This window comes from Adiantum capillus-veneris, chromosome 24, assembly GCF_014529385.1.
Source record: "Adiantum capillus-veneris isolate H3 chromosome 24, ASM1452938v2, whole genome shotgun sequence".
Taxonomy (NCBI): Eukaryota; Viridiplantae; Streptophyta; class Polypodiopsida; order Polypodiales; family Pteridaceae; genus Adiantum; species Adiantum capillus-veneris.
The window spans coordinates 115385347-115403078 of record NC_140954.1 but is presented as its reverse complement, the minus strand read 5'-3'; the positions used below and the strand labels follow the sequence as shown (position 1 = coordinate 115403078).

The 17732-nt window shown below is 42.7% G+C and overlaps 1 protein-coding gene across 3 annotated transcripts in view; it reads right to left on the bottom strand.

Annotated features, from left to right (window-relative positions):
• Positions 1-17732, bottom strand: part of SDG2 (SET domain protein 2) — a 60038-nt gene that overhangs the window by 30537 nt on the left and 11769 nt on the right. For 2 of the 3 annotated variants that reach the window (XM_086498750.1, XM_086498751.1), the window contains exons 11-20: positions 15521-15631; positions 15347-15447; positions 15154-15253; positions 14975-15070; positions 14526-14693; positions 14324-14440; positions 14187-14240; positions 13865-14112; positions 13686-13794; positions 13310-13609 (exon numbers count right to left, since the gene is read on the bottom strand). In XM_086498750.1, the coding sequence (XP_086354876.1) occupies positions 13310-13609; positions 13686-13794; positions 13865-14112; positions 14187-14240; positions 14324-14440; positions 14526-14693; positions 14975-15070; positions 15154-15253; positions 15347-15447; positions 15521-15631 (1404 nt within the window). Of the gene's footprint in view, positions 1-13309; positions 13610-13685; positions 13795-13864; positions 14113-14186; positions 14241-14323; positions 14441-14525; positions 14694-14974; positions 15071-15153; positions 15254-15346; positions 15448-15520; positions 15632-17732 lie in introns of those variants that run through there. The other variant, XR_015186248.1, reaches the window with a different exon arrangement.

Sequence of the window (17732 nt, the reverse complement as noted above, 5' to 3'; positions counted from 1 at the left end):
CTCGATGCTTTTGGTTTAGCATAGTCTACTCCAAATGGAACCCAGAATTGAGCTTGGCCGGAGATCTGGTGCAGTGGGATGCACAAGAGGGAAGTCACTCCGCTTCGTTGTCAACAGATGCCTTGATTCAGATACTAGAGTCACTGATGTCTCTTTGGGCTTCAGAGATACTGAAAGCTGACAGTATTCTGCTGTATGACTTTATAAAATGGAATTCCTGATTATGATACTGATTTGTTCTTGACTTCTTTTAAGTGCAGGAACTGATAGACGAAATGACTGCAGCATTTTGGTCTACTTGATCTCGAATAGACATGGTTGCAATAGGGGTTAGTCAATCGGGCATCGATGAGGTCTCGACTGGATCTAGATGCGATTGCTAGCTACATTGCCGATAAATCATAGTCTACGATCCAAATGAATGTTGAATGTCATGTGATGTCTTGTGATGTCCTGTGATGTGATTGTCGATTGGTACATGTGCTAGATGTGTGTTCCTAGTACGTAGGTACTAACAGTCAGTGTCTGCTAAGACGGTTTATGGCTTCTGTTTGTTTTGCAGGCGTAATCGAGGGCGATTACAATGCTTTCAAGAGGGAGGTATGTCACAAAGTGATGACGTGTCTACCCGAGAGTATGTAGGAAACCCTAGCCCTGACTGCTGTTGAAAACCCTAATTCTGCAAACCCTAACCCTAAAACCTGCAAACCCTAAAATCTGCCAAACCCCCCTCCCCCTCCCCTAAAACATGTCCTAAACCCTAACCCTAACCCTAGCAACAGATGATTTTTCCGTGAAATGTGATGGCATGATGACGTGGCATCGTACGGAAATCTCCGGATTTTGCGGCGCTGAAAAACTACAGCTTTTGCTTTTATTTTTCTACGCAAATTGAGTTGAAGAGATAGAGAGAATTGGATTGCTTTATTGAAAGCTCAAGAGAGCTTGTGTGACATAGAGAGAGAATACTTTGCTTTTGATATACAGCTTTTGGGGCTCTGCTTTTGGCATCCCTTGTAAAACTTTAAATAAGCAGTTTTGGGCTCACTCTGCAGAGCATTTGGACGCAGAGTCTGAGAGTGAAACCCTAACCGCTCTCTTGTACTTTGAGCATTGATTAATACATAAAGAAATACCGAAAGGGGCGCCAGTCTTTGGTGCCAATATCTCTAGGCACGGAACTCCGTCAGGCCAGAGCAAATCTATTGTGATCTGTGAATTGTTTTGAAGTGGTTATTTAGTGCTGCTGTGATTGATTCTTGACTTGGAGTGTCCAAGTCTGTTACACAATGCATCTGCCACCAAATTTTTATGTCCTTGAACATGGACAATCTGGAAGTGAAACTGTGACAAGATGTTAGCCCACCGCATATGCTTTTCCGAAAGCTGCTTCTATGACAAGTAGTAGTGTAAACTCTGATGATCAGTAAAGACCGTGAAATCGGCTCCGAGTAGGTAATGTCGCCACTGAGTAAGAGCATGGATCACTGCCAATCGCTCTCTCATAAATCTGAGCTCTCAATTCTGGCCTTCAAAACAATCAGCTTTCATAGGCAATCACATGGTCTTCTTGCATTAAGACCGCTCCCAAACTACGACCACAAGCATCACAATATACTTCAAATGACTTTTGAAAGTCCGGCAAAGTCAACACTGGTCCAGTAGTCAGTTTCTCTTTCAGTGTCTGAAAGGAAGTCACCTCTATCGATCCCCATGAGAAAGGGAATCCTTTCTGAATCAATATGTGCAAAGGGGAAGCTGACTCTGCAAACTTCCGAATGAACCGCCGGTAGTAAGAACACAAGCCAAAAAAGCGTTTAACTTCATGAACATACTTTAAATCTGGCCTGCCGCGTATATTGTCAATCTTGGCCGGGTCCATCTGTACTCCTGCCCCGTTGAGACGATGTGTCCCAAAAAGTGCATCTCCGGCAAGAAAAATTCTCTCTTTTTGGCATTGATAACTAATTTGTGATCACGCAATGCCTCAAAGACCAGTAGCAGATAATGTCGATGTTTTGCTTCATCCTTGGAGAAAACTATTATATCATCAAAGAAAGTGCCCACAAAAGATCGATGCTCTCAGAAAAACCTATCCATCATTCGGTTGAAAGTCCCTTGAGCATTGGTAAGGCCAAATGGCATCACCAAAAATTCATACAAATAGAAACTTTCCAAAAGGCTATCTTGTAGACATCTCTCGGAGCGATTCTGATCTGATGATATCCGCTTTTCAAATCAATCTTGCTGAAACAAGAGGATCCCTGAAGTCGGTCAAGAATACCATCGATCCTTGGAATCAAAAATCTGTTTTTGATAGTGATTTTATTGAGAGCTCTATAATCAATGCACATTCTCCAAGATCCGTCTTTCTTTAATTATACCAACAAAACCGGAGAGCAATAGGGTGAAATACTTGGCTGGATAAGCCCCTTTTCAAGAAGATCTTTCACTTGGTTCATGATCTCTTCATTCTAGGCTCGGCTAACTCACTAAGGTGGCCGGTTTGATGGGGTGCTTCTAGGAATCAGATAAATAGTGTGATCCTCAGGACGAGATGGGGGCAACTCGCCTGGCAAGCCTTCAAAGAAATAATCAGCATGTGTGTGGAGAAAATCTTAGCGTTCTTTGTCAAGTTTAGACATGTTCGTTCTGTGTTCATCATTCAACTCTTTCAAATAGTCTTTTCATTTGTCAAGGTTGCTTTCTTGGCACGACAGTCGACCACGGTGTTGTTCTTATGGTACCACGGGACTCCTAGGAGGACGTCATACCCTTCCAAAGGCATGATGTAAAAGTCCTCGTGCCCTAAATACCCTTGACAATGCAAACAAAGTTTGCCAATGACAAGCATAATGGCTATGTCCCATCCGACGGCGCTAGAACTGCCTCTGCTCGTGGTCCCATCCTTTCGGATGTAATCTCGAGTCGTGCCGCCAATTCAGATGAAATGAAGTTGGCCTTAGCTCCTCCATCGGAAAAGACAAGGACTTCTTGATCTTTCACTTTGCCGCAAGTTCGGCAAAGTTCTGTACTTTCATCTATCTGGCTTGGGTCAGTACCCATGCAATGTGATAACCAGTCCTGCCTGCCACGTTCCTCTGCTGCTCTAGAACTCTCTGGCATGTCTTTAGTCTGTGCTTGCTGTGCCTTTTTGGGGCACTCTGTCACCAGCCAGTGGCAATTCCATTTTTGTTTATTTCTCTTTCCTTGGGGAATTTCGTTTGTTTTACCTTTTGGAAACACCCCTCTGGAAATCTAACTGCCCTGCATTGCATAGCCAGTGTGGAACTGTTCAGAGAGAGTCCAGGCCTGAGGGCTAAAGAGCACTAAGGTTGGACAAGGACTATGGTTAGCCAAAGTGGGGTCATTGGCCAGCGTAAGCGGAATCCTTTGCTACATAGGCTACATTTCAGTTCTGGGTGTGGCTGCAATGTACAAAGAGGGTCAGATGACCTAGAAGAATGTAATGGCAAAAACTCCTAAATTTTAGGGACTGCTATTTTTGGACGGCAAAATGTCTTCACGTCATTACGTGCAGTTTGACACGGGGATCATTTTGTTACTTTGTGGCCAAGTCAACAGAGGTTGCAGGTGAGATATTTTAGAACCGAGGGTCTAAAGCGGGAAAATGCACAAATGAGTGACACTCGGCACTCTGAGGCCAGTTTACTACTTAAAAAGAAGGCAAAAACGTGATTTTCAGTTGTGAGCTCGTATTTGAGTGCTGTCACCAGTGGGAGAGCTTCAATGGAATGCTGGCTTACCCTCTATGTACAGTGAGGTGCAGGATGTCATGACCTGCACACCTCTCACTACTCTCTCTCTCTCTCCCCTATTCTTTATGATTATGCCCCTCTAGTGGGATTTTCAATTGACCAATGTATAGTTGTGTGGGTTCATGCGCGATTGCCGAGGCAAGAGCCTCTTGCACAGGTACTAGATTAGCTAGCGGCTAGCCCCCGCAGGTACAGGTGATTCGGAGACGTTTCACGTGCGAAATCTCGTCCGATTCAAAGGGCAAGTAGCCCTACAAGTGTGGGAGCTCAAGGACTTGCTACGGATGCGACCGGCACGCGAAACGGAGCCCGAAACAGTGAATTACAGCCTGCTGTGTATTTTTGCAGGTTTAGGGTTTCGGCCCTAAACGGACCCTAATACCCCCAGGAGGTTCGGGGACGCGAGGGGACCGCTGTACAAGTGATCTGGCGCATTTTCGGGGCAGAAAGCAGAGAATTCAGCGTGCTGCAGATGCTCGCCAGGTTTTGCAAAGTGTCCGTATGCGTCGGGAAAGTCATCTAATGCGTGGGGATACTGACTGTGAAGGGTCCTAGTACAGTTATGCTGCCGAAATCGGGCCAGAACAGAAGAAATTCAGCCCAGATTTTGCGAGGCAGCTTGTAGGGAACCACAGCTTTAATTCCCTCTTTTAAAGAATAAAGAAATACCGAAAGGGGCGCCTATTTAGAGGCCAATATGGTGTCTGACTCGCAGACAGATGCATTCTAGCAGCTGTATCCCATTCCCCTCTCTTGTGTCATTATAGCACAGGTAGAATAGACGACTAATAATGGGTGAAAGCTAAATCAAGGTTTGAAGTAAAGTCTACCGCCCTTTTTGGATTGAACAGGCCGGTTACATGGTTCCATCGACGGGATTAAATCACTTTTTCCTCAAAAAGTGAGCCTTGGTCAGTTTGGGTTAAAGACACACAGAGAGTTTGGGATGACCTTGAAAACACAAAGAGTTTGAAAGTAGATCGAGTGGATTTACAGGTAAGAAAGGCTACGAGAGTCTTTCTTTGGATACAGGTGAGAAAGGCTACGAGTCTTTCTTTGGATTTACAGGTGAGAAAGGCTACGAGAGTCTTTCTTTGGATACAAGTGAGAAAGGCTACGAGTCTTTCTTTGGATACACGATGGATGGCAACAAGGAAGAGGGTTCCTCTTCAGAGGATAGACAGCCTATTCCAACTGCACATGAAATTGGCGAGAGTTCAAGCCAAGAAGAGAAAGCTTTGCAGGTTGTTACTGCTGTGACCATGTTCAAGCAATTGATGGAGAATCCAAGATTTGTGGAGTTCATACAATCTTCATCAATAGCACATCAAGTTCAAGGCAATTTTGGCATGCCAGGAACAGTGTTTAGGGGTATACAAGGCTGCTGCCCAACCCCATGTATGCAAACATTGGTTTGCACCCAGGATTTCAGGGCACACAAGGTCAGTTTGGGGTGTCACAAGGCAACTTGGGTATGGCTGGTTTTTCAATCCCATCAGTGAATATGACACCTGGACATCAACATGTTACTGGCCAGGGAGTACAGATGGCTCCCACAGGTGTACCCATTATGCAAATTGTCTCTTTTGACAATTTGGAGTCAATGGATAAGCTAAAGCCATACAAAGAAGATGATCAGTGAGTCCATTGACACATTCAATGGCTTTGATGAGAGGACAAAGGTTTTCTCTTTCCTCGAACAGTATGACAAAGCATTTGTTGGAAGGAGCATTTAAAGTCACGAAAGCTGCCACTTCTGGGAAAAAAAAAATGCAAGTCAGTGGTGGAATACACTGTTGTTACAAGGACAGACTCCTTCCACTTGGAATGATTTCATACAGGTACCGAATTAGCTAAAGGCTAATTCAAAACAGGTACAGGATGATTTAACAAGATTTCTTGCGAGAAATCTCGTGTAAATCGAGGGGCAAGTAGTCCTATTGATGCAGAAGATCAAAGGCTACGAATTGGTGCGATTGGCACGCAAAACTGAGCCCGAAAGAAGAAAATACAGCTTGCTGTATTTTTCAGCAGATTTAGGGTTTTGACCCTATTTGAAGTCTTTTTGTCCCAAGAGCTTCGGGGAAGCTAGAGGACAGTAATACAAGTGATCTGGAGCATTTTAGGAGCTAAAAACAGAGAATTCAGCTTGCTGAATTTCCAGGACAGGTTTGCAAAAGTGCTCTATTATGCATGGATAATCACTTGGATATGTGGATTTTTGGTTGTGAAGGTTTCTACTACAGTTATGCTGTCAAAATTGGATCAAAAAGAGAATTCTCAGCCCAATAAAAGTGACAGCATAAGGGTAGATCACAAGTTAATCTCCAAAGATCAAGATGAAGAGCAGAGAAAGATTGTTTTCGATGCTCAGTATGCAAATCAGTGATATTGCATTAAGGCTGAAATTGCCTGAGAGTTGGAAGATTCACAATGCGTTTCATGTGAGTCTTCTCAGACCCTATGTGGGTGATGTGCCAAAAGATATGCCAACTGAAGATCAACCGGAAGTCAAGGAACTAGACGAGATCTTGGTCCCGGAACAGATTTTGGCACATAAAGAAAGAAAAGAAAAGGCAAGGTTGCAAGGTGCTGTTTGGTAAAGTTCAAAAGCTATTCACCTCTGGATGTCAAGTGGATGGAAAAAAGTGAACTTGCAGAGTCACTAAAAGTATGGGAACTTAAAACCTTGGTTTGCAACCTACCTTGACCCCTTGAGATTCAGAGCTACATAGATTGTCAGTGTGACAATGGCTTCTGAAAGAAATGATGTATATGTTACTTACAGTGAGCTCAAATGAAGTGCATGTTACATGAATGTTAGAGCTGTACAGATTGTCAGTTTGGCAATTGCTCTTATGGAATGTCCAAAAGTTTGTTTAGTGCTATAGAAGTGAGTATTTCTTGTCAGTTTGTCAAGGGTACAACAATTATTTCTATTGAAGAGTACATGTGTAACTGCATTCTTAAACTGTCGGTTTGGGTATGCTCGAAAGGTTACTGGATCCAACGTGTACTAAAAGACAGTGACAAAATGTGACGCTTCCATTTTGTTATTGGAAAGTTATGGACTCAAAGCAATGGCAGAGTGTGACGCTTCCACTATGTCATTGGGACAAGGTTCACACGCAGGCAATACATGTGTCGACGAGGTGTTGAATACACCAGGGTTGACAATGAGCATGTATGTGTCGTGCATGTGTCGACAGGTGTTGAATACACCCGAGTGTTGATTGTAAGCATGTACGACATAGATGCAAACGAGGACGTTTGAGATTTCAAGAGGGGGGTATGTCACCAGCCAGTGGCAATTCCATTTTTGTTTATTTCTCTTTCTCTGGGAAATTTCGTTTGTTTTACCTTTTGGAAACACCCCTCTGGAAATCTAACTGCCCTACATTGCATAGCCAGTGTGGAACTGTTCAGAGAGAGTCCAGGCCTGAGGGCTAAAGAGCACTAAGGTTGGACAAGGACTATGGTTAGCCAAAGTGGGGTCATTGGCCAGCCAAAGCGAAATCCTTTGCTACATAGGCTACATTTCAGTTCTGGGTGTGGCTGCAGTGTACAAAGAGGGTCAGATGACTTAGAAGAATGTAATGGCAAAAACTCCTAAATTTTAGGGACTGCTATTTTCGGACGGCAAAATGTCTTCGCGTCATTACGTGCAGTTTGACATGGGGATCATTTTGTTACTCTGTGGCCAAGTCGACAGAGGCTGCAGGTGAGATATTTTAGACCCGAGGGTCTAAAGCGGGAAAATGCACAAATGAGTGACACTTGGCACTCTTAGGCCAGTTTACTACTTAAAGAGAAGGCAAAAACGTGATTTTCAGCTGTGAGCTCGTATTTGAGTGTTGTCACCGGTGGGAGAGCTTCAATGGAGTGTTGGCTTACCCTCTATGTACAGTGAGGTGCAGGATGTCATGACCTGCACACCTCTCACTACTCTCTCTCTCTCGCCCCTATTCTTTATGATTATGCCCCTCTAGTTGGCTTTTCAATTGACCAATGTACAGTTGTGTGGGTTCATGCGCGATTGCCGAGGCAAGAGCCTCTTGCACAGGTACTAGATTAGCTAGCAGCTAATCCCACGCAGGTACAGGTGATTTGGAGACGTTTCACGTGTGAAATCTCGTCCGATTCAAAGGGCAAGTAGCCCTACAAGTGCGGGAGCTCGAGGACTTGCTACGGATGCGACCGGCACGCAAAACGGAGCCCGAAACAGTGAATTACAGCCTGCTGTGTATTTTTGCAGGTTTAGGGTTTCGGCCCTAAACGGACCCTAATACCCCCAGGAGGTTCGGGGACGCGAGGGGACCGTTGTACAAGTGATCTGGCGCATTTTCGAGGCAGAAAGCATAGAATTCAGCGTGCTGCAGATTCTCGCCAGGTTTTGCAAAGTGTCCGTATGCGTCGGAAAAGTCATCTAATGCGTGGGGAAACTGACTGTGAAGGGTCCTAGTACAGTTATGCTGCCGAAATCAGGCCAGAACAGAAGAAATTCAGCCCAGATTGTGCGGGGCAGCTTGTAGGGAACCACAGCTTTTATTCCCTCTTTTAAAGAATAAAGAAATACCGAAAGGGGCGCCTATTTAGAGGCCAATATGGTGTCTGACTCGCATACATATGCATTCTAGCAGCTGTATCCCATTCCCCTCTCTTGTGTCATTATAGCAAAGGTAGAATAGACGACTAATAATGGGTGAAAGCTAAATCAAGGTTTGAAGTAAAGTCTACCGCCCTTTTTGGATTTAACATGCCGGTTTCACACTCTGCGGAGATGTGCCCTTGTTCCCTGCAACCAAAACAATTCCCCTCTTTGAGATAGTTAACCCTTTCTCGAAGAGTCAGTCGGGGTCATGTATCCTTCTTTTCTTGGGAACTCTTTTTCTTTCTACTTTCATTGTTGGATGTCTATCTGGTCCTCTGGGTCAACATCTCATCAGTGGGGTAAGTCAAATTCCCCGAATGTATCGAGGAGCCCCATTTCGCATGACCCATTAATTCTTGAATAGAATTCGACTTTTGTTCAGGGCAATAATCTCGAATCTCTGTAGGGAGTCCGCAGCAAAACAGCTCAATCTGTTCCTTAAAGGTGACCTTCTTAAATGAAGAGATTGGTAGAAAAGAGTCCCAAAACCTCTCTCAATAAGCGTCCAAAGAATCTCCCTTGGCCATCCGAAGATGGTTCCAAGCGGTTCGTACTCTTGGTCAGCCAAGAGAAAATAAAAAGCCGTTTGAATTTCAACCACTTGGCTTGAGCTTCTTTCCTCAAAAGAAGAGTGGACCACCATGTTCGAGCATTTCCTTTGAGAAAAGATGAATCTTGGAGTGCTCTGAGTAGTGCACTCCAGAGAAGGCTATGTCAAACTGCTGGATGAAGGCCAAAGCCCTCGGGCATCTCGGAATCCAAAAAAGGATTCAAATTTTATCGATTGTCTACCTTCTTTAAATTCCTTTGTTTTCTTGCTCTTGTCTTCGAGGAAGTCATATTGGTTGGCTTTGTAGAAGTGCTTCTTCTTCGCATTAAACATGTGGTCATCGGAGTCCGAACTATCAGAGAATGACTCCTCCGTAGAGCTATCAGAAACTGGTCGAAATCTGAGTTTCTTTGCCTTTTTCTTGCTCTTTCCAAAGCTTTGTTTTTTGCTTCGCTTTTTGCCCTTTCTATCCTCCTCGCTCGAGTCGGAAGAGCTAGAAGAAGAGGAATAAGAAGAATATACCTTCATAAGTTCAGAATAGTTTGGACTCACGAATTATAAGAGGGAATAAAGCACTCATAAAACTATAAAAGCACGGGACACAAGAAAAGAAAAGAAAAACAAAAACAAACAAACAAACTAACTAAATCACTTAGTTTGCTACGAAACAAAGTAGATAAAACAAAACATTAAAATGTTTTTAGAAAAGGCATGTGTAAAATAAGTTGACGCAACTTACTTGGCTTAAAACAAGTACTCGACTTTAAGCAAAAAAGGATAAGACATCTTAAAAACTCAATCCTAAAAATCAAACTTCACACAACAACTTCTAAAGGAACACATTCTTAAGTCCTCAAGTAAGCTAAATACATAATCAAAAATGAATACTACTACAAACCTACGAAGAGCAAAGAACCAAACTTAACAATATGTGATCTCAACTTCGTTGCTTGTCCAAACAAGAAGAATAAGATTATCACCTTTATCATGCATAGCTTGGACAACAGCTATGGCATCCCTACTCACGTCGTCAGTGCCCAAGAGTCGGTGCAGGTTTATATAGAGGTCATTCATGCTTTGAACGTACTCTACAAAACCAACGAGCTGAGTTTCTATCACCCTCCGGAGGGGATGGGCATACTCAGCCATGATAAAGGCTAGCATTTGTCAAGCTATAGTGAAAATACTAAAAGCGCTAAAGATCAAAACAACAACATAAGGTGTTATTATGTCAAACAATAAGTGGGCCTTTTAGCTACCCACTTCTATTGAATTTACTATTGATTATCTTGAACATTCCAAAGGAAGAAACGTTAAAAATAAACTTACTACGATGCAAAAATGAACGAACGTTTTTCATAATTCTTTTGAATGAGTATCCTTTTTCAACTAGTAAAGAAATAAGATGGCAAGATTGAACAACAAAAGCAGATTTACTAGAACAAAGACGAGAAAATCTAAAATAGTTGAGAGCAAATGACACCGTACTTAGCTAAAAGAGAAATGTTCGAAGAAATGTGAGGCATACGGATGATATTTAGATTGGCATATTCTGGTTTAAGGCGCTTATCATAGATATCTACTTCTAATCCCAAGTTAAGTTCACAAAACTCCTTGGAATAAATTCCTCCGCCTACAGAACTCGAATTCAAGTACATAAAATCTTGAAAAGAAGAAGAACTAGGTAGTCCTTCAAAACACACGCTTCTTCTGCTCTCTTGCAAATGCAAAAGAAGATTGACGGCCCAAGTAACCAGAGTAGTAAGTGCCCTTCTTGGTTTTCTTCAATTGCTTTTTTTATTTATTTTTATGTCCAAAGCTGACTAATCTGAGTCTGTGAACCACCTCTTGGAGTTCTTATTCTGTGAACATCCTCGGAGAAGGAGGTTTCTTGATTGCCGGTTTCATCGGTGGTTCGATGGCTTTCTGCCACTTAGTGTGCACTTCACCGATGGATTGCTTAGACAAAAATTATGCAAAATGAGGATCTTTCGCAAACTGAATCATCTACTTTGTGCCCTCGTCAACCTGCTGTCGACATTGCATCTCTTGAAGTTCATACTATGTAGGCCGGCGTGGCCCGTACTCATCTTCTGTTAATTCAATTAAATCTTCTGCGTGGGCTCCTCTTGCCTCAACGGTTGCAGAAGAAGTCGGCTGATTCTTTTCGGATCAATAAGTGTCGCAAGAAAAGGGATCGGATTTTCCAATAGAAGAGAAATCGATCGTGCTTTGATACCACTAAACAAACTTGGACACCCCAAGTCAAGATTCTACCGCGACACAGCAAAGATTCACTTCAAAATAATTCACAGATCAAAAGAGAGTCGACACAGCCCGGCGTAGTTCCGTGCCAAGAGATACTTGCGCCTCTTTCGGTATTTCTTTTATATTAATCTACGATTGCCTCGTGGGTGCTCGCTCTCAGACTCTACGTCCAGATGCTCTGCAGAGTGAGCCCCTAGGGTCACTTATAAAGATTTACAAGGGATGCCCCAAAAGCATTAAAATCAAAAGCAACTTGGCCCAAAAGCCTTATGGGCTAAAATCAGCCAACAAAAAGCAGTTAGCGCCAATGGCGGAAATCCGTGCAGTGCCATGTCAGCATGCCAGCGCAAAAGGTGGGCATTCGTACAGTGCCACGGCAGCAGTCCCCGTACGTTGCCACGTCAACAGTCAATGCGATCTGCAACGTCCGTATAGCTATTGTGTCAACATGTCCGTACAGTCACCGCCACATCATCAGGCTGCCACGTCATCAATTTGTGACATCACTAGTTTGTTTTTTAGGGCAATCTGGGAGAACATTGGCACGCGGTTGCAGTTCTCGTCCTTATTTCACCCACAGACGAGCAATCTGAGATAGCAAATTCGGCGGTTTTAGATTTATTGAAGTCTTACATTTTGGATTAGTAGACTCAATGGAAAAGGTATTTGCCCTTGGTGAAGTTTGCCTTCAACAACACAGTTCATTCATCTACAAGGAAGGCACCGTTTAAGGTAATCGAGGGTGCTAACCATTTCTAAGCACCAAGGATAAGATTTTTGAAGTAGATCAGTACACTCGAGATCTGGAACTGCTTTTGCAAAGGTGCGCGAGGGTCTTGAGAAGTCTCAAGCACGGCATAAGAAAGCAGCAGACAAGCATCGACGCGACTTACAGCTGAAGGAACATGATTGGGTGCTTTTAGGGTTTGAGAAGGCACGCCTAAGGAAACGAAAGGGTAAGGAGCGGAATTTCCAAAGCTGAGAATGCGATACTATGGTCCTTTCCAGATTCAAGAGAAGATCAATGATGTATCCATCCTTCATATTGAAGTTGCCAGATAATTGGAAGATTCACAATGCTTTTCAAGTGAATCTCTTGAAACCTTTCAAAGGCGAGGTGCCAGTAGACAAGGAGCCTGAGGAGCAACCTAAAGTGGAAGAGAGCAAGGAGATTCTCGTTCCAAAATAGATACTGGCTCACAAGGAAAGGAAAGTGAAAAGTAAAGTGATATGGCCGTTCTTAGTTAAATTCAAGAACTATCCGGCATTGGATGCAAAGTGGATGAAGGAGGAAGACCTAGCAGATACTCCTGAGATATTGGAACTTTACCTTGAGGTTTTCGGTCTAGCTTCAACTATTCCGAGAGATCCCTGAGATCAGCGGGTTGAATATGGTGCAGACGGGACTACACAAGAGGGGAGCTACTCCGCTTCTTTGTCACAGATTACCTAGATGGAATAAAGTCACTGACTTCCTTTGGATTTCAGGGATACTGATGGAGCTGACAAAATTCTTATGTATGACTTAAAGAAAGAAGTACATCATCGAGGAGGTGGTAATGCCAAGTGATATGACCCTGGTCCAGGCTGAAATCCTGAAGTGCAAGACCACCATCTGAGGAATGAGTGGCAAGCGCAGACTTGGAGGAGCCTCACAACCCTAATGGTGGATTGGTGCATTCTCTTGTCTTTCTTTTTTGTGTGTGGAGGTGTGTGAGTTTTCTTTCTCCCCCCGGGAAAAGCCGCGCGGGGGGGGGGGGGGGGGCCTCGAGCCATCGTCTAACCCCCATTACATCATTTACTACAAAAGCATCCTCATACAAATAGTTCTTTAATTTTTGTATTCTACGAAATATCAAGGACATACAAAACTGTTCATGATTGTCTCAAAGGCCAGTTTTACTTTCGCCCCAATGAGAAATTATTATAATTTTATATTGCTGTGCGTGCTAAGCGTGCGTCTATGTCCTATCAATTGGTTGCATCGGTTGGCTGTGAAAACAAAAATATTTGGAGGCTAAAATATAATAAATGTGCAAAAAACATTGATAAGCAACATACCATTCTCCTTAACATTCTTAGTCGATCCATGCTGCCATACACAAGACGCTGTTGGCTAGACTTTGCATAGCAAGATATTGGATCGGGAAGAGAGAGACAACCCTTCGAGGCTTTTGCCAAGCTAGCCCCAGGCTCAGCAACATTGGGTTCATACCAAAAAATGAGCTGCCCTAATACATAATCTTTGCTGTAAGTTTTTGTCCACTCCATCGAGGATGCTGCACCTAATTTATGAGCATGTTTTGGACCCAAATCTAAAGGGCTTATTGTTAAAGGAGGAGACTCAAAAGTTGGGTAGTCCTGCACAACTTAAATATAATTAGAAACCCAGGCTCCAGCACAGCCTTCTTTATGGAAAGAAAAAGACATCATGTACCTGACACGTAAAAAACAATTTTGTATAGGCATACATATGGATGAGATCAGCAGCTCCATCATGGCGACTTGCACATGTTATAGGTGCTTTGCAGAGCTCATCCCTTAGCCTGAGTCAAAAATTAGGCTAAGTCTAATGCAAACGTAAGTATTGGCAAATTGCATCGTAGAGAACCTCACCAAATAAGGGACTGCTGTAAATTCTTTTCTATATTTCCTATTTGTGATGGTTCATGTTCGCGTACTCTACGTTTGAAGTCTAGCAAATCCTCCTTTGAGATGTGCTGGGACATTCCATGAAGAAGGTCTGCTACAACTGAATTCTCATGCTTCCATATTAAGGAGACCACCTCCATAGGCTTCAGCATCTTCAGAGGAGGAGGAGCAAGAGCTGGGTTGCCGTATAATCTCTTGAATACATACCTAACCTGCAATTATCAAAGGGAATTGCCTAGTGTAAGCGTAAGTTCTCTTTTGCCATACCTAACCAAAAGCAACCAACCTTGTCAAGTGTGATGGCTAAATTTTGAAGCCGTGTGTTGAAAACACCATCTGCCTGCTCAGCCAACAAATATCAGTTTTTTTTACAGCAAACAAACATACCCAATGTACATTATATAATGCAAAGACATAATTTACTTGAATCTCTGCCTCAAAAGCCTCTGATTCGCCGGCTCTTTCCAGTTTTCTTTCACCGAGAATATTTTTCAAAATTTCTCTCGGTAGGAACTTTTTTTCTTCGTTCACAAACCTAACCTACAATTATAACCAGCAATGAGCTTTGGAAATTCAGCTTAATGTAACTTTTACAATGAGATTCATAGAGGTCAAGACTATTTACCACTCCTGCAGCATACTTTATGGTCCATCCAGGCAAACCATCCAGCAGGCAGGAACCCAATCCTGCTTGCTTCAAAATATCCCAATCCTCTGGTGTTGCAGAACCATTTATACAAGCATGTAGCAACAGATCATGGCGATGAAGTAGACTGTGGTCTTCTTTCATTATCTGAAATAAAAACAAACATGGTACTCAGTGGATTGCTGTTCATAGCAGCAAAGATCTGTAAAGCAACCTTGCCAGAAACAGTTAGGCTCTGAAAACGTGGAAACGACTTCAACAAAACCACCAACCAAAAAAAAAAATCTTGTTCTTGCGAAAATTGAACTTAGAAGATGAGAAATAATTATGTGAATGCATGGAAGCTTGAAAACAGTGACAAGTTTCCAAGGCCTCGAGAGGAAATTTTTGAGGGATTTTGCTTTTCAGACTGAAAGAGACAGTCTTACCTCTTGAAAAGTCTCCGCACCAGCAAGATTTAAATAGCTTCCTCGACATACATGGCTACCGCATAGGCAAACTGACTTTTCATGCTCCTCCTTACTCTGAAAAGGAAAGACAGTCCTAGCCTGAGATCCCACCCTAGCTCATTAATTACAACAGTAAGCATAGGAACTGCAAGAAAAACCTCTGTTATTGAGTTATAATCAAAAGTCAGCTCTTCCCCAAATTCAACAGGCCGTAGTGTGTAAACACCAATTTGGTAGCGCCCATTTACTGCAGTCACCCTGTTCTAGCACAAAAATGTTGCTGAGTAAACTAAATCTAGAGACACTGTATCCTGCAAAAAGAAGCACATTAAAGACAAACCGAAACAGTACCTAGCCTCACAATTTGGCCGACAAGAGTGGCATATCCTGCTTGCGTAGTTAGCTTTGTGCATAGCATCAACCACCACCAGATCATAGCCTGAAGCGTCCCCCTGCAAACTTCGGCTAAGTAAACGCCACATGACCATGAGAACACTATGAACAAACAGACAATTGGATTGTAACCTTTGGTCTTTCCAAAAAAATGTTATAGAACTCCGGGGCCGGATCCTTGTCCTTCTTTTGAAAGAACCTGATCGCATCTTGCTTTTCAAACCACCGCCAAGCTGGGTATACCTGTAGCAGCCGTAAAAGCTCTCTCACATTCAAAGCAAAAGACACAACCTCATTATAAACTTCAAAAGTTCACAGAGATCTGATTTACAAACCATCCAAAAGACTACAACTGTACAAGACACACAATCAAGAGAGACAGATAAAAACATAAAAGAAAAATTGTTGATGAGAGCACTCAAAAACACAACAAACTTCTTCAGAATGAAATACGCAGAAGAAACAGGATGAACGTACAGACTAAAAGAGAGGCTAAAATACTTGCACAAAAAAAAATCAAGACGCGCATAGAAAAAAGAAAATGAAACAAGAATAATTCAATAATCATCTTAATTGTTTGCAGCCAAAATAATAGGAGAAAACAAAACAACAGTTCCTCAAAAAAGACTTGCAAAATGAATACTTGCATTCTTCAACGCCAAATACCCCGTACCTCTTGGGTAAAAATATTTCTACCATCTACAAATCTAGACTGTCAAGGAAGCAGCAGCAACCGCCTATGCTTGGTGCTGCGAAAAAATTCTGACTAGACTGCTTTCATTCTACATGTCTTTTTGAGTGCCTGGTGAAGATGAAGGAAGGTGAGCCAAGTGTGTAGTAGCCGCATCACCAAACTCCAAATCCAAATTGAACTTCTTCGGGCAATTCCTCCAAATATGCCCTTGTTCTCCACACACCTGTCATTTCACCTCCATCTTAAATCTCTCACCAGATCTAGAAGTATCATCCTTTTGTGTCTTTTGCTTTTGCTTTGCTTCCCAGTTGACTATCCAGTCTGGACCTTCGAGCCCCCTCTAAATCCAGACCACCGTGATTGGTCTTCTTGATCCAACGTTATTGGAACAAGCTCCTTCCATGTCAAATCAGTGGTCTTCCCCAAAGTAATCAAGGCTGAATAGAAAGCACTATACTCCAAAGTGAGATGTGCCATCAAGATGATAATCATATCTTCCAAAGAGATCAACTTTCCTAGCTAAAGAATGCTGCATCCCTTACATCTGATAGTAGTTATCCTTCATGGGATTCAACAGTCGAGGGTGTAAAGTCTGCAACAGTACCTCAAGGTGAGCTTTCTTCATAAGCGTCATTCTATTGTAAGCTTTCTCCTAAGTGGTCAAGATCTCCCGAGCATTGGTTATACTCCAAAAGTGTAGTATCTACCGAGGACAATTGAGGAAGATGAAAGACAGGATGTTACAAGCTTGGACACTCCAAGCGAGAAATCAATAGCACTAAGCTATACTTGAATAGAGAGAGAGAAGGAGAGTCGACATGGCATGGCGGAGTTCCGAGAAAAACCGTACTGGCCCCAAAGACTGGTCCCCCCTTTTGGTATTTCTTTATTATTGCTTCGCAAAGGTACAATTCCCCAAGGATCCAACTCTCTCCGAAACTCATCCAACTCTCTCCGAAACTCTGTGTCCGGATGCTCTCCAAGGAGTGACCCTCTGGGCACTTATAAACTTACAAGGGATGCCCAAAAGCGTTCAAAGAATTGTGATCGACTCTATGTACCCATGCACTAGACTTCCACGAATCCAGCACTTTCACACAGACATAAATCACTCATCCATCACATTTCCGTTGAGGGTCTCAAATACAAATCATGATCATTGTAATCAATCTAGCCATCTCATTCCGTCCAGAACTCTTGATGCACCTAGATCCCTGTGCAACCATCTCATCATTCCGGAACTCTTGATGCACTCACAATAGTATCCAGTCATCTCACCTAGATAGAAAACTCGACGCACTAGTATTCATTTCACATTCACTTAGCCATCACATTCTCTCGACGACTAGTATTCATTTCACATTCTCTAACAGATGTCTAGATGCACTAAGTTCAAATAATTCATCAGACAAAATGTTACATACATTTCATCTTTCTCTACATGTCTCTAGCAATACACACATGAAACTTCAATTCAATGAAGGAAATTCCCAATTCAATGTAAGTCATTCCGCAAAATAATGTCAACCTGTAAGTATTCCTAAAATCTCAAGGAGAAATTAGTGACATTATTCAATCTAAGCAATATGTGACAAAGGAGTGGAGTGGCTCCCCTCTTGTGCAGTCTGCACTGCACTAGATTCAGCCTAC